The sequence below is a fragment of the Plecotus auritus genome (assembly GCF_963455305.1).
Source record: "Plecotus auritus genome assembly, chromosome: 10".
Lineage (NCBI taxonomy): Eukaryota > Metazoa > Chordata > Mammalia > Chiroptera > Vespertilionidae > Plecotus > Plecotus auritus.
Genome location: NC_137785.1, coordinates 57,847,305 through 57,865,117, shown reverse-complemented (window position 1 = coordinate 57,865,117; position 17,813 = coordinate 57,847,305). Strand labels below are relative to the sequence as shown.

General features: G+C 48.0%; 1 protein-coding gene across 1 annotated transcript in view; it reads right to left on the bottom strand.

The window, feature by feature from the left end:
• Nucleotides 1–397: 397 nt before the first annotated feature.
• TOX3 (TOX high mobility group box family member 3) overlaps nt 398–17,813 on the bottom strand; it is a 112,053-nt gene continuing 94,637 nt past the window's right edge. Inside the window, exons 4-7 of the mRNA XM_080644471.1 lie at nt 14,662–14,931; nt 10,459–10,686; nt 8,129–8,209; nt 398–1,741 (exon numbers count right to left, since the gene is read on the bottom strand). Coding sequence (XP_080500597.1) covers nt 992–1,741; nt 8,129–8,209; nt 10,459–10,686; nt 14,662–14,931 — 1,329 coding nt within the window. The 3' untranslated portion in view covers nt 398–991. The remainder of the gene's footprint in view (nt 1,742–8,128; nt 8,210–10,458; nt 10,687–14,661; nt 14,932–17,813) is intronic.

The following is a 17,813-nucleotide window of genomic DNA, read 5'->3' as shown; positions in this document are numbered from 1 at the left end:
CAGTTATGAAAACTTTACAACACATGATAGGAAAACGTACACCTTGGAAAGAAAATATTTACATTGATTATTCAGATGCGGTGCGCCTGTTAAATATTCTACTGGTATTACATCATAATAAAAACTCTCGCTTTTTTTTTTTTAAATCTTAACTTTTGTAATAACTGCTTTCATTTAAGTTCATTTCCCTTTTAAAAATACAGTGTTTTTATTTTTCGAAACTTGTCACTCAAAACACAGAATATAATATTCACATTCTTTTCCTCTAATTGGAATGGATATCATGGGCTAACAGTGGTCATTAGATATTGTTCGATTTGGAGAAGTCGTGGGTAAAAAGTGGAAATGAGTCAATAACTGAATCTAATAGCTTGGTTTTTTTTTTTTTTCTTTTTTTGGAGATATTTAGGGGGGAAAAAAATAAGACCTTTGGCAAAAGTCTGTGATTTACATTATTATTATTTTTTCATGACAAAAAAATGCCATCGACTATTCATGTCATACAAATGTTTGTATGACACAAGACTCTTCCTATTCAGGTAGTTACAACTGTGCTTTTAATTTTGGGGTGAGGGGGGGTTCATGAGTTCCCGTAGCCTGGAAGTGCGGTCTAGTCACTTATCTGGAGGCCTAAGGCCACGTCCTGTGACTCAGAGAGGCCCCGTGTGTCGTCCTCGGTAGGTGCCAGGGTTCATGAAACGGTTTGATTCACATATCGTAGGTAGAGCCTGAATAAATTAAAAGAAGGCAACACATAAAAGAGCACAGCTTTTCTTGTTGAAAACCCAAGTGGTTTTCGAGTCACTAGAGGAGGGTGCTCAGCTACGCTGCAGTTCTTATTGCCTATCTAATAGACACTTCGGAGGACCATGGGATCTGCGACGCGTGTCTGCAGGGCCAACACCGACTTCCGAGCCTCCGCCGCGGGGACAGCGGACCCTCTGCCGGCCTCCGCGCGCCCATCCATCCGCCTGCCGCTCGCTGCGCGTCTTCAGAAAATACTGACCTGCGGCAACACTTGAGTCTGTGTCTGGGACTGTATCTGCGACTGGTGCTGCGGCTGGGAGGCCGGCTGGGGGCTCCCGATGGCGGGGACGGGGGACGTCATCTGAGGGGCGCTGCCGGGCGAGTGCTGGCGCGGCGAAGGCTGCGACGGGTGCTGCATGTGCTGCAGCTGCTGTTGGAGCTGCAGCTGCTGTTGGAGCTGCTGCTGCAGCTGCTGCTGGCTGAGCTGCTGCTGGCTGAGCTGCTGCTGGAGCTGCTGCTGGCTGAGCTGCTGCTGCAGGTGCTGCTGGAAATGCTGCTGCTGCATCTGCTGCTGGAGCTGCTGGTGCATCTGCTGCAGCTGCAGCTGCTGCTGCTGGGTCTGCTGCTGCTGCAGCTGCTGCAGCTGCTGCTGCTGCGGGGTCTGCACGGACGGGCTCACCTGCGTGGCGGACGCCGAGCCCACCAGGCTGGCGCCCAGGGAGCTGATCAGCGGCGCCCCAAGGTTCGACGGCATGTTGGCCGCAATGGTGACCGCCGTGACGATCTGGTTCATGGGCAGTCTCATGGGCAAGGGCTTGGGAGCGATGGAGCGAGGGAGCGACTGTTGTTGCAGGGTCTGGGGCGCGGCCGCCGCCGCCACCGCTCCGTGAGGAGGCAGCGGAGGGTTGAGGAGGAGGGAGGATGTCAGGTTGGTGGACGCCAGGGTCTGCTGAACGGAACGGATGGTCTGGGCTTCCGCCGATTCAGCGGCCGCCTGCATTCCGGGAGGGAAAGTCCCAAGTATGAAAATGCATGCGTAGTTAACAGAGGTAAGCATTTTGTTCAGGATGGCCACCATGATGCGTGCTTCCCCGTCCCCAAGCCCTTTGCTGTGTGGCTTTTTAGCGCGTCCCTGGGATAGAATCAAATTTCCCCCCTCTTGACTGGGGCCGACCTTGTGCCTCTGCTCCGCTGGACGGAATGGGGTGGAAGCGAGGTCTCAAGCGGCCTTGTTCCCTTCCACACACACTACCTCTCAGAACTACCACTGCCAAGGGCGTGATGACACGTGCATGACCCAGTTACCCCACTCAAGAGCCCGCCAACTGCCTGCCACCTGTGGGAATGAGTCCACTGCCCCTCACTCCTGACCTCCACACGCACTGCAGACGGATGAACAGATCTAGCTAATCCTGCCCACCATGCCCTCAATCTGAAGAACCAACCAGCCAACTGGCACTCTCTGAGATCAACCCTTATCTTTCTAAGTCCCTGGCTTTGTAGCTGCTTGTTACGCAGCTATATTGTAGTGATAGATGACTGATACACATATTGAAGAGCAACGGTTCTTCAGCATTTAAGTCGGCACTAACCTCTCCACCCAATATGGACATAGAGTACAGACTGCCTGAGTACCAATCTACCTCTATGACGTAAGATCTCTGTGATTTGGGGAAAACTAATTCATCCGGTTGTTCCTCAGTTTCCTTGTCTATAAAATGGGGTTGTATGGCATCTGCCTTGTGTAGAGGTCGTGAGAATGAATTCATGTGTGGGAGGCATTTTAGAACAGTGCCTGGCCCACAGGAAGCGCTGAGTAAATGTTAGCAGCTTTTACTAACAACCCCAGCTACCAGAAAACACCAAAGCCATGTATGTGCATGATGATTGTATGACACTGCTCACTTGGACATAAGAACAACATAACTGGATTCCTTAGAGGTACTATATTGAAGTACTTTACAGTGTGAGAAATGGTGTCTTTTACCAAGTATTTGCAAAGAGTTCTGGAATTTACCAAAGCAGCCACAGATGAGGGAAGAATGTTTAAAACTCGTGTGACTGAATAACCTGTTATAAACAACCCATCTGGGGCTCAGCCTAGAGAGAAACTAGCTATTATATTCTGTACCAAAAACACAGAATTACCGCCTCAAAAATATATATTTTACTGATGCAACAGGGATTGGAATGATTCCTCTTAAAGACTATATTTCCTCCTTATTCTTCACAGAACTAGGAGGTTTGGGAGACAGGGTAGTGGGGTCACCGTGGAGCCATCAAGCTGATACCCACCCTCTTTAAATGATTTTGAATGTCTACTTCTGCATTTTTATCACTTGGGATTTATAAATCTACTATTAGAAGAAACCTGAGAAGTGACCTTAGAGGTACAGACTAGCGATTTTCTACCTTTTTCACCTCCTGGCACACAAAAACTATTACTAAAAGTCACGGCACACCCAAAGCTACAGGTTTTGCTGATCTGACAGAAAGAAAAAAAAAAGTATAATTTTGATTCATTCGCACTGGATGGCTATTATTGTGTTGGCTGTCATTTTTTCTTTTCTTTCCTTTTTTAATTTTTTTGTTAATCCTCACCTGAGGATATTTTTTCCAAGGAATTTTTTTTAGAGAGCGTGGAAGGGAGGCGGAGAGACAAAGAGAGAGAAACATCAATGTGAGAGAGACACATCGATAGGTTGCCTCTTGCACATGCCCCGGCTGGGGCCAGGGATTGAGCCTGCAACCGAGGTACGTGCCCTTGACCAGAATCGAATCCACGCCCCTTCAGTATGCAGGCGGATGCTCTAACCACCCAACTAGAGCTGTTGTCATTTTTTTTTTTTATTTGACCATCTAAGAGAAAAGAGGTTGGTGCCCCTGCATAAAAGCCAAGTATTGCGTGTTTTAAAAATTCTTGCGGCACACCAGCGTGCCACGCACACGGGTTGAAAATCGCTGGTGTAGATAGTCACTCGGTGTAGGAAAAGCCATCGCTGATGGCTTCTGTGTGGATGCATGGTATCACTGAACAGTAAGCTTCCATTAATGTCCTGGCTGTTGTGAACACTGAAAGTGACAGTAGTCACATCGTAAGAGTGTGAGTCCTGGCTCGGAAGGTAGAGGCACAAGTTATATGCACATATGACGCCACCCTCGGTGTCATGGCTCAAGGTGCACTTCCCATCCTGGTGTTGGGCTAGAGCAGTGGTCGGCAAACTCATTAGTCAACAGAGCCAAATATCAACAGTACAAATATTGAAATTTCTTTTGAGAGCCAAATTTTTTAAACTTAATCTATATAGGTAGTTACATTGTTATTAACTTAACTAGAGGCCCGGTGCACGAAATTCATGCACGGGGGAGGGGGGTGTCCCTCAGCCCAGCCTGCACCCTCTCCAATCTGGGCCTCCTCAAGGGATGTCCGACTGCCCGACTGCCCGTTTAAGCCCGATCCCGGTGGGATCGGGCTTAAACGGGCAGTCAGACATCCCTCTCACAATCCAGGACTGCTGGCTCCCAACTGCTCGCCTGCCTGCCTTCCTGATTGCCCCTAACCACTTCTGCCTGCCAACCTGATCACCCCCTAACCACTCCCCTGCCAGCCTGTTTGCCCCCAACTGCCCTCCCCTGCAGGCCTGGTCACCCCTAACTGCCCTCCCCTGCAGGCCTGGTCGCCCCCAACTTCCCTCCTCTGCTGGCTTGGTCACCCCTAACTGCCCTCCTCTGCAGGCCTGGTCCCCCCCAACTGCTCTCCCCTGCAGGCCTGGGTCCCCCCCCCCCCCACAAATGCCCTCCCCTGCAGGCCTGGTCACCCCTAACTGCCCTCCCCTGCAGGCCTGGTACCCCCCAACTGCTCTCCCCTGCAGGCCTGGGTCCCTTCCAACTGCCTTTCCCTGCAGGCCTGGTTGCCCCCAACTTCCCTCCTCTGCCGGCTTGGTCACCCCTAACTGCCCTCCCCTGCAGGCTTGATCGCCCACAACTGCCCTCCCTTGCAGGCCTGGTCCCTCCCAACTGCCCTCCCTTTGCTGGCCATCCTATGGTGGCCATCTTGTGTCCACATGTGGGCAGGATCTTTGACCACATGGTGGCAGCCATCTTGTGTGTTGGAGTGATGGTCAATCTGCATATTACTCTTTTATTAGATAGGATAGAGGCCTGGTGCACGAGTAGGGGCTAGCTGGTTTGCCCTGAAGGATGTCCCAGATCAGGGTGGGGGTTCCCTTGGGACGTGGGGTGGCCTGGGCGAGGGGCCTGTGGTGGTTTGCAGGACGGCCACGCCCCCTGGCCCCCAAGTGGAGGCACTGGGATCTGGGGTTTATTTATCTTCTACACCTGAAACTTTGTAGCCTGGAGTGGAGCCAAGCCTTCTGCTTGCTCCATGGCGGCAGCCATTTTTTTGGAATTTATGTATCTTCTATAATTGAAACTTTGTAGCCTTAAGCAGAGGCCTGGGCTGGCCAGGGTGTGCAGAAAGCTTGGCTTCCTCCATCACCCAGGGCAACCCTAGCCTCCTGCTCTTTCCAGCTCCGTGGCTGCCACCATTTCTGTTTGGGTTTATGTATCTTCTATCATTGAAACTTTGTAGCCTTGAGTGGAGGCCTAGGCCGGCAAGGGCAGGTGGAAAGCTTGGCTTCCTCCATTGCCAGGGAAACCCAAGCCTCCCTCCTGCTCTCTGTGGCTGTAGCCATCTTGGTTGGATTTATTTGCATATTCGCTCCTGATTGGCTGGTGGGCGTGGCTTGTGGGTGTAGCGGAGTGATGGTTAATTTGCATATTACTCTTTTATTAGATAGGATTAGGGTACTCCTAAGCTGGCCTTTGCTAAAAACTCAAGGGGCCAAAGAACCGCATGTGGCTCGCGAGCCACAGTTTGATGACCTGGGGGCTAGGGCACCTCAGGCTGCTTCCCCCACCACAGCGCCAGGCCGGGGGACCTCAGGCCGTGCCCCCCACCAGGTGGGGTTTGACAGGGGACTCAGGCTGCGCCCCTTGCCCCAGCACCCGGCCAGGGTACCTGAGGCTGCACCCCCCTGCCTGGCGGGGCTTGACAGGGGAACTCAGGCTGTGCTCCCCTCCCAGTGGGGCTTGACCGGGGACCTCAAGGTGCACCCCCAGTGCTAGGTCGGGGGAACTCAGGCCGTGCCCCCCCGCTCAGCGGGGCTTGACGGGGGACCTGAGGCTGAACCCCCCTGCCGGTAGGGCTTGACGGGGGACCTGAGGCTGTGGCCCCCTCCCAGTGCTGGGCCAGGGGACCTGAGGCTGTGCCCCCCCCCCCCCCCGCATGCTGAGGCTTGATGGGGGACCTCAGGCCATGCCCCTCGTCCTGGCGCCAGGCCAGAGGACCTGAGGCTATGTCCCCTGCCGGGCGGGACTTGACAAGGGTGGGACTGGCCAGGTCTGGATCTAGCCCAATGGGGGCAGGGGCCAGCCCGATCTGGGTCTCACGCGATTTTGAGGTGCACGTGGGTGGGCAGGGACTTGACTCTGGGTCCCATGGTGCGCCCCAGACTCTGACAGGAGGAAGGTTTTCATATACATTTTACTAATTTTCTTTCATCTCTGACACTTCCATTATAGAGAAAGGGCAAATAGCAATATTAAATTATTTCCTCTAATGAATCCCCTTTTAATGTGCATGAATTTCATGCACCGGGCCACTGGTATATATATTCCTGAAGCTAGTTTCTAGCATCCAATGTGTCACATTTAACGTTTCCCTTCTAAGCCAGCCGCAGAGTTGATGAGCCCAAGCATGGCCGAGATTTCCTTAGTGTCTTTGAGTAAGTCACTGGCTCTTGGCTGAAATCCACCTACGGTCAGTGACTCACGATCTAAAACACAAAGATCACCTCTCCCTGCTTCTAGGTGAGCGAGTGAATAAATGACCCACTGAGGAATTCCACATCCTTACTCTACTTACTTCCCTCCACCTAATGAGCCGTGGACTGCACTCAATTCTGAATAGCAACGGCCCACATTCAGTTGTTTTCTGCCAGTGACAAATCTGAGGCCAGAATAGGTACCCTGGCTTTCTTTTATTCAAATAATGACTTATTGTTAAAAGTATTACATATGTCCTTTGTCCCCCCCATTGATCCCCTCCAGCCCACCCCCATGCCCTGTCCCAGGCCTTCACCACCTTATTATGTGTGTCCATGGGTGAGGCATATATGCATATAAGGTCTTTGGTTGATCTCTCCCCAACTCCCCCATCTTTCTCCACCTTCCCTCTAAGATTCCACACTCTGTTTCCATGTCTGTCTCTGGATCCACTCCGTTCATCAGTTTATTTTGTTGCTTAGATTCTGCACATGAGTGAGATCATGTGGGTATCCTATCTTTCAATGCGTGTCTTCCAGAGTCTCAGAAAAAGATTTTGCTATCACCTAAAGACTGCTTTTTCTCCTTCTAACGAAGCGGAAAGTGTCCCACCCGTGGTCCAAGGCGGCAGGACCTCTCTTGCTCTGATTCTAAGCGGCTGAGCATGATAGACACAAGAGAAAAACGGGATACACCCTTTCAAATAGCCTTGCAGCCTACCATGCCCTTAGGCCCTACGTGGAACTGTAGGCAAAAACAATGACAAGGAAATGGAATCTCTGCTTGCCAGGGGACATACATCAAGATAAAAACCCTTAGCTCAATTTAATCTCCCCAAAGCCTCTCTCAATTCTAGGGGGGCTGAAGACAAAAGGTAATTAAATGCTAAAATAATATAATGTAATAGCTCAGGCTCCTTTTGGACCAAGGTAATAATAATCTAGAGTGACATTTGCTTTGGGATGTTGGTGCATTTTATAATACATCAGGGTCCATTGTATACTCGATGTATAATACATACACACGTCTTTAGTTTTCAGTACCGGGAGCGTAATTCTATTTTAAATAATCATGAGGGTTATTTATTTATATGATATGGAACCGTCTGGTCAAAAAATGCAGCCTCCCCTCTTGCAATAATGAAGTCATCGGCGGATTTATGACATGATGTCCCACAATGCAAGACAGACATGCCTCCCAGCTTAAACACAGGACATGGACACACAGCTCCGTCTCTGACTTCAACGAAAGACTACGAGGCTATTTAAAATTTGTCTAAATAGCTTTGCCACGCATCTAGAGACCAGTGAATCCTTCGGCAACCATTTTGATTTAGCAGCTGAAATTATTTCAATTTATCATATTTTTCATGCCATCATGCTAGGAATCCTTAATGGAAACAAATAAATGCGTGAGTTGTTCAAGAGGCTTTTCCGGTCAAATCTGAGGCAAGTTGCATTTATGTGTTCAATGCTGGGGGTGGGGGTGGGGGAGGAAGAGATGCTGTTTTCCACCTTGTACCTCTCAGAGACCGGCCACCCCAGCACAGGCTTACCTTAGACACCAGGCTGGCCCTGTATGCGGCCAGCGCCTTCAGGTACTCCTTCTTGGCAGCTTCCGTTTTCCTTTTATACACCTGTAGAAAGGCCACAATTAGCACCTCCTGTTCTGAACCACGAAATACCTGTTGTATACAGTTTAGATCACAATGTGACCTAATCACATAACTCACATAAAAAGCTGGTCTCCCTGGCTTTAATCAATGTAAACACACACACACACACACACACACACACACACACACCTCAAAACAAAACCCAGCCACCCTCACTGGAACGCAATTTTGATATTTACTGTGGGAAATGAGAAAAAGATATTTCAGGGTATAGCGTAGATTCTTTGAGAGTAACAGTGAAGGATCTCATATGAAGGCAGTAAATAAGGAAGTAAGAAGAATAACATTTGCTGCAAATGGTTGAAATTATAAAAAGTAACTAGTTTTCCTGGCCAGTGTGGCTCAGTGGTTGATAGTTGACCTATGAACCAGTAGGTCACGGTTCAATTCCTGGTCACATGCCCAGGTTGTGAGGTTGAGTAGGGGGCATGCAGGAGACAGCCAATCAATGATTCTCTCTCATCATTGATGTTTCTATCTCTCTCTCCCTCTCCCTCCCTCTCTGAAATCAATAAAAGTATATTTAAAAACAAAACAAAACACCATCAATAGGTAGAGTGTGTGAGGACAGAAAGGACAGAGGCCTTGGACCTTGGTTTTCTTTTGCAGAGAAGAAAAGCCGTACATAGTAAAAGTTGGTAGATTTCCATTAGTGAGATGCATGAGTTACATAAACACTTCCCAGCATATTACATAAGATCTGGGCTTCTTTTTCTAAAAATGACCTGATGGCTAAGTATTAGACCAAAGCCTATCTTTCTCCCCAGAGTTTAAAAGTTGGATGAAACCGTTAGCCAGACCCTTCAGGTTACATGTCTGGGGTAGAAAATCAGTTTGCTACACACTGCAAGCACACAGGTAACTTCTGTAGTCGCACCCTCCCAACAAAACCAGCTGGTAAAAATGATATCATGATTTGTCAAGAAAGGAAAAAAATCAAGGGTTTTCCACTCTCCAACCCTGAAACAATTAGTCTATGTTGTTACGAATAGGGGTCTATTCTTCAAGTTAACTCCTATTAATGGTCATTGGAGTTTCACACAAGGACCCAGGGGAGGACTGACCCTCAGGGAAGCCTTTCTTTTCTCCAATTATTTCCCAGAAAATAATTTAATATTGCTATTTGCCCTTTCTCTATAAGGGCAGGGGGGAGGAGAAGAGACCAGGCCCTAAGGAAGTATCTCCCACCAGCCTGGATAATCTCCCAATACCTCTCACACTGCCGAGCTTTCAAATGCACCTGGCATAACATTTCAAATGCCTGGCGAAAATAATGAGACACGCAGGGACGGCTTCAAAGTTTGGAAACCCACTAGGATAGCATGAGAGTTCAGAAAGATGATCACAGAAAAGGCAAGTGGGATGGATCCCGTGGCTTTGTGGTGCCCTCTTGGAACAAAGGGGGAAAACAGTCACATTATTTAAAATGAAAAGGTTATCGTCAAAAGTTAATGCTTGCAGGGTACTGCCTGGATTTCCTCCAACTCTCCTCTGAATGGGTTCAGATCACGCATCTTTATAGGAACAGAGGAATCCATATAACTGGAGGATGGGTTGTGTTCATATATTCGTGAGTGTGTGTGTGTGTGTGTGTGTGTGTGTGTGTGTTTTCCATTCCATAGCTTAGAAAGGATTTTGTGGGAAGTGATCACATTTAAATGAACATATTCACTCAGAAAAGATATTGCCCTGGCGGTACTGCTCAGTTAGTTGGAGCATCATTGTCCGAAGCACCAAAAGGTTCCTGGTTCGATTCCCTGTCAGGGCACATGCAAAGGTTACAGGCTTGGTCTCTGGTAGAGGGCGTGCAGGAGGCAGCCAATTGATGTTACACAATCACATCGATGTTTCTCTCTCTCTCTCCCACTCCCTTGCTCTTTATCTAAAAATCAATAAAAAATATTATTTAAAAAAAAAAAGATGTAACCTGGCTACGTGGCTCAGTTGGTTGGAGCATCGTCCTATACACCAATAGGTTGCGGGTTCGGTCAGGACACATACCCAGATTGCAGGTTCGATCCCTGGTCGGGGCATGTACAGGAGGCAACTAGTTGATGTTTGCTCTCTCTCTCTCTCCCCCTCTCTCTCTAAAATCAATAAAAATAAAAAAATAAAAACATCCTCAGGTGAGGATTTAAAAAAAAACTGAAGGTGTAAGGAACACCCCAGCCACGTTTCAGTCGTGTGGCCACCATGGAGCTCTGTCTTACCTGCTTCTGTTCCTCGCCCAGGCTGTCCCACATCGAGGCCACGATTTTTGAGACCTCTCCAAAGGTGGCGTTGGGGTTTTGACCTTTAATGGCAGCCTGTGTGTCCCTGAAAAACAGGGCATAGGCGGACACTGGCTTCTGGGGCTCGTTGGGATCCTTCTTTTTCTTTTTCTTTGGCGTCTTGGGCTTCTTGCCAGAATCTGGAGCCGCTCTTTTCTCCCCGATGGCCTGCAAAGCACGAAGAAAAGTCACTGCCTGGAATGTCTCTGCAGCAAGACCTACTCGGGTCCGCAATTGTTCTTTTAAGGTTTGGGGAAGCATCGTCCACAGATGAGCCCCCAGGCAGAGCGGGGGCGGGGCGGATTTGCTTGGAGTTCACTGGACAGCAGGGATTAGCATTTAGAGCCTTGATTAATGAGATCCAGAGGTTATAACATATGCTCTAAATAGCAGTTATGAGTAATGAAAAAGAACCCTCCATACCAGGCAATGCTCTCTCTCTCTCTTTCTCCACGCGCGCACACACACACACACACACACACACACACAAGAGGCCACACATGTATACATAAACGAAATACTTCACTTTTTCAGGGGTTTTAAAAGTAAACCTAAATAACATTCAGGATATCAATCCTATTCAGATATTTTAAATGAGGCCCCTTGCCAAAGTCACATGCCATGTGTAGGATGGGTCTGAATTGGTGTTTTGTTGTTGTTGTTGTTTTTTAGGCCTGATTTTTTATTTTGCCAGAGTGTTACTTTATTAACGGGTCTCCGGAAACTCGACTAGAAATTAGCTGCAACCCCTAAGATTGTACAAGAAGGGTAAGGTCATCTTTATTTTCTAAAACAATAACTTTCTAAAGAAGAGGAGAACGAGAAATGCACGTCAAAACTCCTTTAATGGGAGATAGAAAGGAAACGGATACCCTTCACAGAATTAAAAACGTGTGATAGAGCAATAGTTGATCTTAAACTCACCAAGGCTAAAAAGAAGACTGAGAAGAAGATTTGTATTATATACTAGAGGCCCGGTGCATGGATTCATGCACCGGCGGGGTCCTTCACCCTGGCACCCTCTCGCAATCCAAGACCCCTGGGGGGATGTCAGATAGCCAGTTTCAGCCCGATCCCCACAGGCCTGATCCAGACAGGAGGGAGCCCACTCCCAGCAGGCCCGATCCAGACAGGAGAGAGCCCGATCCTGTACATTGAGCGTCTGTCCCCTGGTGGTCAGTGCACATCATAGCGACCGGCTGACCGGTCGTTTGGTCACTTGGGCTTTTATATAGAGAGATGGTAAATAAGCTCGCCCCGAATAATACAGATGCTCACACAGATTCACAATAGGAGCTCCTAGAAATGATATGGACACAGCCCTGCAACCATATAAACCACGGACTTCCAGCTTCCCCTGCTGCCACCACCTAATTCCAAATATTCTATCCTCATCTGAGAAGCAGGCGAAATGATGGGTCAACCTTGCTTCAGCCCCTTAGATTATCATGTGACTACACGGGGGATCATTTTGCAGCTACTTCCTCAAGAATGCAGAAATGTCTGACCAAACATTGTCTTAAAAGCCAGCCTGGGGCAAGATCAGCAGAGACAGATTCAAGCTACAAACAGATTGGCTTTTCATGGCCTTGGGTCTTAAACCTTAAATTCAGATTTTCCAAGAGTATCATTACTTTCTGAATGAGGGGCATTTGGAACTTAATCCAACCACTAAAATTCTTGGGGAGGAAACTGGGTAAGTAGCGTGTCTTTGAGCGCGTGGAACTCCCAAGCCATTGGGAAATCGCTAGTCTACTTACTGTTGGCACTATTTGAGAGGTAACAACACCCACGCTTTATACAAGCACCGCACACACTTCCGATGGCGTTAAGCCATATTTCACCTTTCCCCCAAAAGGCCAGCATAAGAGGCGTCTAATTTCATTTTTTGAAAAACAACATTCAAATGTTGACAATTTTTGGCATCTTTCTTGGATAAACTTGACTTGCCCCGATCGCCATTCCCTTTTTAAGAACAGACGAGAAATGAAGAATCTCACCCTTTTAAATAAAAGCTCAGCATGAACTCCCCTAAAGAAACTTTTTTGTAGTTGATTCAAAAGGGTTGGGAAAGGTGAAGAGAGAGCTTTACCCCAAAGGTATAATCAATGATAAAATTAATCTTCCTTTCCCAGCTAAGTTGCTTAAAATGGAAACTGGATTTTTTTCCCCTTGTCTTTACATAAAACATAGACGGTCGCTTAAAATGGAGCAAGCTTAGGAGTCACAGAAAAATTTCGCTGGAGGCAAGACAATTTCAGTCTGGCACGGAGGTAAGTATTAACATTAGTGGAAACAGGAGTGAAGTGAAAGGTGTCCATTTGGCTTATGTAATGACCATCGATCGCTTAGCTGTACCTTGACACCCTCTGGTTTCTTGCATCGTTATTTCTGACTTCACCTCACTAAAGTCCTTGTGTGAGCAGAGACTGTCAGTGCATGTGCCTGCCCGGTGTTCAATGGGTGCTAACAGGATGCCATCAACCAAACCCTCCCTCTTGAAATCCCTACAATAGCACTCTACTCGCACCCTGTTCTCACCCTCTCCGCCTTCTCTAACGTCTCTTCTTCCATTTGCTACTTAAAAATAAATGAGGCTCTGGGTTCTGGCCTTGACTTGCTCCTTGGACACTTGCAGGGAATTCTTGATTAGTTCCATGTCTTCACGTGTATGTGCTGAGGGTCCCAAGTCCATAGTTGCACTTCCAATGAGCTGAGTTGCAGACTCAACGATAAGCGTCTCAAGTTCAACCCATCACATGCCAAACTCTCACCTTCCCCCTCCGGGGGAAAAAAAAATAACACTCCTGAGTTTCTGGGGTGATCCTCTCGTTTACTGACACGCATGTTGGCTCTTAAACTAAAACCCAATTTTTCTTCTTCTTCCTTCAAACCTCAGTGGGTCACCAAACCCCGATGATTCTCCCACTGCAGTGTCTCACTGATCTGGCACCCCCCAGCCACTCCTTCCTTTGCTAACATGAAACACTTCATAGAAAGCGTCTTCTCATTGGTTTCCTTTTTTCAAGTCCCGCCCTCTGTGATGCGTTCTATATATAGCCAACGTTATCTTTCTACAGCCTCGATTTGCTTTTACCATCCCACTATACAAATAATTAATCAGCCCTCAACTACCCACAAGAGAAAGGCTACCACATTTTCTTTCTCCAACTCCTCTCTTTCCTCCTTCATATCACACTGTTCATGAGAGCCATAAATTCCAATGTGCTTCCATTACTCCGTCTACCAGAATGCTGGCCTCTCTCGTCTACCTCACAAACTTTTATGTATCCTCTTAGACCTAATTCAAATATCAGCTCCCCAATAAAGTGGTCCTCCCTGCTCTCCCAAGCAGAAAAGATTACAATGTCAGGGCACCAGGTACATCAATTATTCCGCTAATCACATCTGCAGCTCCTTTTCAACATGGCTCTTCCTCCCCAAGGGGGAGTCCCATGGGTAGTAGCTCTTATCTTTATCTCACCAGAACCAAGTAAAATGTCAAGCACACAGTAGGTGTACAACCTCTAATTCATGAATAAGGAAGGAGTAATTGTGGACCTAGAATAAGTCAATTTAACGAAACAGAACACTTTTCTAGGCATTCAGAAAAACCACGCCTGCAACTAAGCTTTTACTTCAAACTATGTATATTGAAGTAATGTACACTGCCTGTGACAAAAGCAAAGATGTAAGACAATAAGAACTTCATGAATGATGAACACCATCCAAGGTGTAAGGCTGTCAAATGGGGTGGTAGTTCAGCCAACTAACTGGATGAAACTCACCCACATGAACATTAAATCAGAACCAAAGCATGTTTAGAATAAAGTCTACTTGCGAGCCCCCCTTTAGCATATTCAGAACATTAGGCCTACCAGAGTTAAATGAACTTGCTCAATGCCTTCCAACTAGTAGGAGAAGCCAGAGCTCCCAAATTCTGGTTGAATACATGTTACACAGAGAGTAAGTGAGAGAGTGAAAAAAGTAATCATCATACATTTAAATGCCAACACAAATCCATGAAGAGAAAGAAGGTGAAACCATGAATGAAGTTGAAAGACATGAGCATGGGGGGGGGGGGGGGGCGGGGGGGGAGATCCCGAATTCCCTGGGTGGTTCTGTACTTAGCAGTGAACTTACCCGGCTGGAGTCATCCCCGTCCTCTTCGTTGATGGAGCTGGAAGGGGAAGGGGTGGCCGATTTGCTCGCTGGAGGGGAAGGAGACGTGTGGGGCAAACTGGCTCCTCCCAAGTTCAACCCCAACTGGGCACTGAGCTGAGACTGGTTGATGGTGGTGAGCTGGGCAGGAGGCATGATCCCCGAGCGGGCGGCATCCGTCATGTGGACGATGGACCTCATGATCAAGGATGGATCCTGGCGGTACTGGGACACCTGGGTGTGGCTCTGATCCTGAAAAGGCAACAGCAACGGAGGAAACTCTGTTAGTTTTCCCAAAGGTCAGTGGACTTCTGGGGAGTAGAGGGTGGGCGGAATGGGTGAAGGGGGGCAAAAGGTACCAATTCCAGTTACAAAACAAGTCAGTCATCAGGATGTAATGAACAGCATGCGGGGACTCTAGTTAATAATACTGCATTGCATCTTTGGAAGTTGCTAAGAGAATAGATCTTGAAAGTCTTCATCACAGCTCAGTTGGCGTGGCTCAGTGGTGAAGCATTGAGCTATGAACCTAGAGGTCACAGTTCAATTCCTGGTCAGGGCAGATGCCCGGATTGTGAGCTCGGTCCCCACAGGAGGCAGCTGATCAATGATTCTCTCTCAGCATTGATGTTTTTATCTCTCTATCCCTCTCCCTTCTTCTCTGAAATCAATAAAAAATATATATTTTTAAAAACCCATCAGAGAAAAAAATGTTTTTTTACTATGTATGGGGTAGATGTTAACTAGACTCATTGTGGTGATCCTTTCGTAATATACACTGAGTGGCCAGATTATTATGCGTTTAGTGATCATAATAATCTGGCCACTCAATGTATATATACTATATATTAGAGGCCCAGTGCATGAATTTGTGCATGGGTGGGGTCCAGCCAGCCTGGCCAGGGGAAGGGGACATGGGCGGTTGGCCAGCCTGCCTGCTGGTCGAACTCCTGGTCGAGGGGACAATTTGTATACTAGCCTTTTATTATAGGACATACACTGAGTGGCCAGATTATTATGTGTTTAGTGATCATAATAATCTGGCCATTCAGTGTATATATACTATGTACTAGAAGCCTGGTGCACGAAATTCATGCACTCGGGGGCGGGGGTCCTTCAGCCTGGACTATGCCCTCTCGCAGTCTGGGAGTCCTCGGGGGATGTCCAACTGACGGCTTAGGCCTGCTCTACGGGGAGCGGGCCTAAGCTAGCAGTTGGACATCCTTAGTGCTGCCGTGGAGGTGGGAGAGGCTCCCCACACCACCACTGTGCTCGCCAGCCGTGAGCCTGGCTTCTGGCTGAGCAGCGCTACCCCTGTGGGAGCGCACTGACCCCCAGGAGGCAGCTCCTGCATTGAGCGTCTGCCCCCTGGTGGTCAGTGTGTGTCATAGTGCCTGGTCATTCCACCATTTGGTCAATTTTCCTATTAGCCTTTTATTAGATAGGATTAGAGGCCCAGTGCATGAATTCGTGCATGGGTGGGGTCCAGCCAGCCTGGCCAGGGGGAGGGGACATGGGCAGTTTGCCAGCCTGCCTGCTGGTCGAACTCCTGGTTGAGGGGACAATCTGCATATTAGCCTTTTATTATATAGGATATACACTGAGTGGCCAGATTATTATGTGTTCAGAGATCATAATGACCTGGCCACTCAGTGTATACAAACATTGAATCACTGTGCTGTACACCTGAAACTATTAATAATGATATATATCAATTATACCTTGAATGTATGATGTTTGCAATCCCCTAGACAGATTTACCAGTTGTAATTTTGATAGGTCTGACTTATCGCAGGATGATGGCCTCTATTACTGTATTAACTATAAGGACTCATGCTAAAAAAGTTGAAAAGTCGAAAGCACAAAACCCAAATATCCAGCTGCGTCTATTTCACTATAGAAGTGTCACTGGGTGACTTAAAAGAATAATTTAAAACAGACTATTGGCACAGGAGAAATAAACTTCCAACTCGTGCTTCTTTTTTTTACGTATACTTTTTATTGTTGACTAGAGGCCCGTTGCATGAAGCGATTCGTGCAATAGGCCTTCCTTCCTTTGGCTTCCAGCACCGGTTTTCCTCCGGCACCCGAGACCCAGGCCTTCGCTCGGCCAGAGTCTGCCATCTTCGTCTTTGCTGCAGACTCCGGAGTCTGCAATCTTGTCTTCGCTGTGGCACTCCGCTCCTGTAGATCCCTTCGCCCCACTCCCCCGCCGCCCTCCCTCTCATCTGCCCCACCTGGCCACTCTGCGCCTGAAGCAGCTGGGCGGCCGCCATCTTTGGCCGTCTAATTTGCATACTCACTCTGATTGGCTGTGGGCGTAGCGGAGGTCCGGTCAATTTACATGTTTGTCTATTATTAGGTAAGATAGTATACAGATATCTCCCATTTACACCCATTCTCCCAGCCCCTACCCACCCCCCCCCCACCAGGTCTTCACCACCCTATTGCCCATGTCCATGGGCTATGCATATAAGTACATATGTTCTTTGGTTTATCTCTTCTCGTCCCCCCAACCCCACATGGAGGTATGTCAGTCTGCCCCATGCCTCCCTGCTTCAGGTCTTATTTTATTGGTCAATTCATTTTGTCCATTAGATTCCACAAATAAGTGAAAATCATATGACATTTGTCTTTCTCAGATTGGCTTAGAACTCTTGCTTCTTGTTGAGGAAACTGATGGCAAGGAAAGGGGTGAAGCCGAGGTCCCCCCACTTCGGCTCACCAGTGGGCTTGCCACCCACCTCACACACATAGCTCTGGTTCCATTGCACTTGACCCAGTTCCGAGAGGAGAATTCCTTCTCTGTCCAGTCCTTCCAGGAATGCATCGGATATGTGGAGAGCGTGGGCTGGACAAGCACCCAGCGAACATCTGTTTGCCTGAGGGCACCCTTTCTGCAAAAACCTCTGTGGTTAGCCAGAGGGTCCTTCCCACTCGGAGTTACAATGTCCCCAGCATCTGGAAGTCATTCCACGCCTTTAGGATTGGATATCCCTTTTTCTTTTCTCTCTTAAACCTGCTTTGTTTTCTCTTGTTCAACCCGCCATGATTTAATGGACTAATGGATGTTTAGAAGCATGTATGTCAAGGAGGTCCAGATCATCAGGATCCGCTTCTCGGAAAGCCACCGC